Source organism: Lotus japonicus, chromosome 2 (genome assembly GCF_012489685.1).
Source record: "Lotus japonicus ecotype B-129 chromosome 2, LjGifu_v1.2".
Taxonomy (NCBI): domain Eukaryota; kingdom Viridiplantae; phylum Streptophyta; class Magnoliopsida; order Fabales; family Fabaceae; genus Lotus; species Lotus japonicus.
The window spans coordinates 17132988-17136073 of record NC_080042.1 but is presented as its reverse complement, the minus strand read 5'-3'; the positions used below and the strand labels follow the sequence as shown (position 1 = coordinate 17136073).

General features: G+C 38.0%; 1 protein-coding gene across 1 annotated transcript; it reads right to left on the bottom strand.

The window, feature by feature from the left end:
- Positions 1-1264: 1264 nt before the first annotated feature.
- On the bottom strand, positions 1265-2053 carry LOC130736139 (secreted RxLR effector protein 161-like). Its single transcript, XM_057587985.1, has one exon. The coding sequence runs from the start codon at positions 2051-2053 to the stop codon at positions 1265-1267; it is 789 nt and encodes a 262-aa protein (XP_057443968.1).
- Positions 2054-3086: the final 1033 nt, after the last annotated feature.

Below are 3086 nucleotides of genomic sequence, written 5' to 3'. Positions count from 1 at the left end.
GCCACCATCCACGTTTTCAGCAGAGGAACCAAACTAGCATCCTTTCTTCCCTAATCCACGCCCTTTTCTCTGTTTCATCTTCAGATCATTTCATCCTTTGTGTGCCACAAAATTTCGTTTTCTCCAAATTTTGATTAGGAGCAGGATTGAATGCAGCTTTCAATCTCAGGTACGGATAGTTTCTCATTCAATTTTCCCTTTTCTATTTCTTACGCCTCTTCACTCCCTTCTGTGATTTCCTTCTCCTTCACTCCGGCAACGCCAACATCTATATTAAGGTAATCTCCCATTTCACCATGGTCTTCTTTCTTCCCTCTTCTCTCACTCTAAAACCCCTTTTGTTTAATTTTGATTTTTCAGACAGGTTCTTCCAAACGCCTTTTTGTTCACCCATGTCCAGATCTTCAGATGCTTGCTTCAATTTTAGTCTTCACTGTAAGCAAATTTTATCTACTCTAGGGTTTTCAACTTACAGAAAACCTAAGCCAGGATCTTTAATTCATATGATTCTCACTAACTTTAAAGGGAGGAGATAACTAACCTTGATTCATGCCAGAATCCATGAAGAAATCCTTAAGCTCTCTGAATCCTTTTCTCTCCTCTTTGCCTTCCCCTTCCAGTCCTTCTCTGATGGATGAGAAGTAAAGCAGAATACGTTCCTTTGAAAACTGCTCAGTAAACCCTTTATTGTAGGTTGGTTATTGTAACCACTTACTATCTTTTAATTTTCTGAAGGAAGAGGAGAGAGAATTCAAAATTGAATTTTGAAACCCCCAACTAACTTTAATTGCTTTAATATCCTAATGACCATCACATTGAGGATCTTTTCATAAAATTAGTTCTATAAGTTACATGGGCCACATTAATTATTAAAATAATTTAACAATCTCCCACTTGGCCCATGTGACGACTTGATGATTCAACAAACCATAAGTGCGCGCTTTACGCTGAAATTTATCAAGTCATCATCTTTAATTGAAATGAGATGATCGGATCATGGCGGTCACAAGTCATCATGCGACATGATCCCTTCCATGTATCACAGAACCAACTCAAAACAAAACAACTTTAATGAACACTTCCTGCAATGTTCAACTTTAATGTTTTCAAACAAAACACAACTTGTTATCTCATCTAAGCCATACACGTATACACCGTACTATGAATAACAAGTAAAACAAACAGAAACACATATTTAATTGAATTCATAAGTGTCATGTCCATACAAGCAAACCCATCATATGTACATATGCATTCTATAATATTATGCTAACAAGGACTTGTCTATAATGCCCATCTCTACAGCATGGCCAGAAAATGTTTTGGGCGGCAATCCCTTAGTTAGCGGATCCGCTATCATCATATCAGTACCAATATGCTCAATAGACACTCTATGTTTCTGCACTTCTTCTTTGACAGCTAAGTACTTTAAATCCATGTGCTTTGCACCCTTAGAGTACTTATCATTCTTAGAGAAGAAGACAGCTGCAGAATTATCGCAATAAATTCTTAGCGGCCTTTCTATACTGTCGACAATACCAAGCCCTAAGATAAAATTCCGCAACCATAATGCATGAATACTGGCCTCAAAGCAAGCCACAAATTCAGCCTCCATAGTTGAAGTAGCAATAACTGATTGTTTTGCACTCTTCCATGATATTGCTCCACCAGAGAGCAAAAATACATAACCAAATGTAGATTTCCTTGAATCTACACATCCAGCATAGTCTGAATCCGAGTAGCCAACCACTTCAATGTGATCTGACCTCCTGTATGTAAGCATGTGATCCTTGGTGCCTTGTAAGTACCTAAGGACTTTCTTTGCAGCTTTCCAGTGGTCCATTCCGGGATTACTTTGATATCGGCCTAACATTCCAACAGCAAAGCTGATATCTGGCCGAGTGCATGTTTGAGCATACATTAAACTCCCAACCACTGATGCATAGGGAATAGACTCCATTTCCTTTCGTTCCAAATCATTCTTAGGACATTGCATATTACTAAACTTGTCCCCTTTCTGAATTGGAACTATTCCTGCGGAGCAACTTTTCATTCTAAATCTCTCTAACACTTTATTGATATAACCTTTCTGAGACAATCCTAACAACCCTTCTGATCTATTACGGAATATTTCTATTCCTATCACCCATATCTTTCATTTCAAAGTTGTTAGAGAGAAATTTCTTTACATCATGTAACAAACTGATATCATTAGCAGCAAGTAGGATATCATCAACATACAGAACCAAAATAATAAACTTGCTCCCACTGACCTTCATATAGATACACCGATCAACGGTGTTCTCTACAAAACCAAATGACATAATGGTATCATTGAACTTGAGATACCATTGTCGGGAAGCTTGTTTTAGTCCATATATTGATTTCTTTAACTTACACACCAAATTATCCTTTCCTGTGGTCAAGAAACCCTCTGGTTGGTCCATATAAACTTCTTCTAAGTCACCATTCAGAAAAGCGGTCTTTACGTCCATTTGGTGAAGCTCTAGGTCATAATGAGCCACTAAAGCCATGACAATTCTCAAAGAGTCCTTCTTAGAAACTGGAGAGAAGGTTTCTTTGTAGTCAATGCCATCCTTTTGAGTATAACCCTTGGCGACAAGTCTAGCCTTATATCTTTCAATGTTGCCTTTCGAGTCACGTTTAGTCTTAAAGACCCACTTGCATCCGACTCGTTTTGAACCTTGAGGCAACTCGACTAGTTTCCATACTTTATTGTCGTCCATAGATTTCAACTCTTCTTTCATAGCATTGAACCACTTTTCAGAATTGCTACATTCCATGGCTTGTTTGAACGAGACTGGATCCTCATCAATGCTCAAGTCACATGCATTCTCAAGTGAATAAATCACATAGTCATTTGAAATAGCTGATCTCTTAGGTCTTTCAGACCTTCTTAATGCTATTTCTTGTGCCTCTTCTTCCACTTGTTCATTTGTGACTTGTGCATTGTCAGCTGGCTCATTACTTTCATGTTCATTTTGTGGATTTGGAACATTAATTTGTTGTTTCCTTGTGTTATGTGACTGTGATACAAGAGGAACAACAATATGAGGAGAAACATC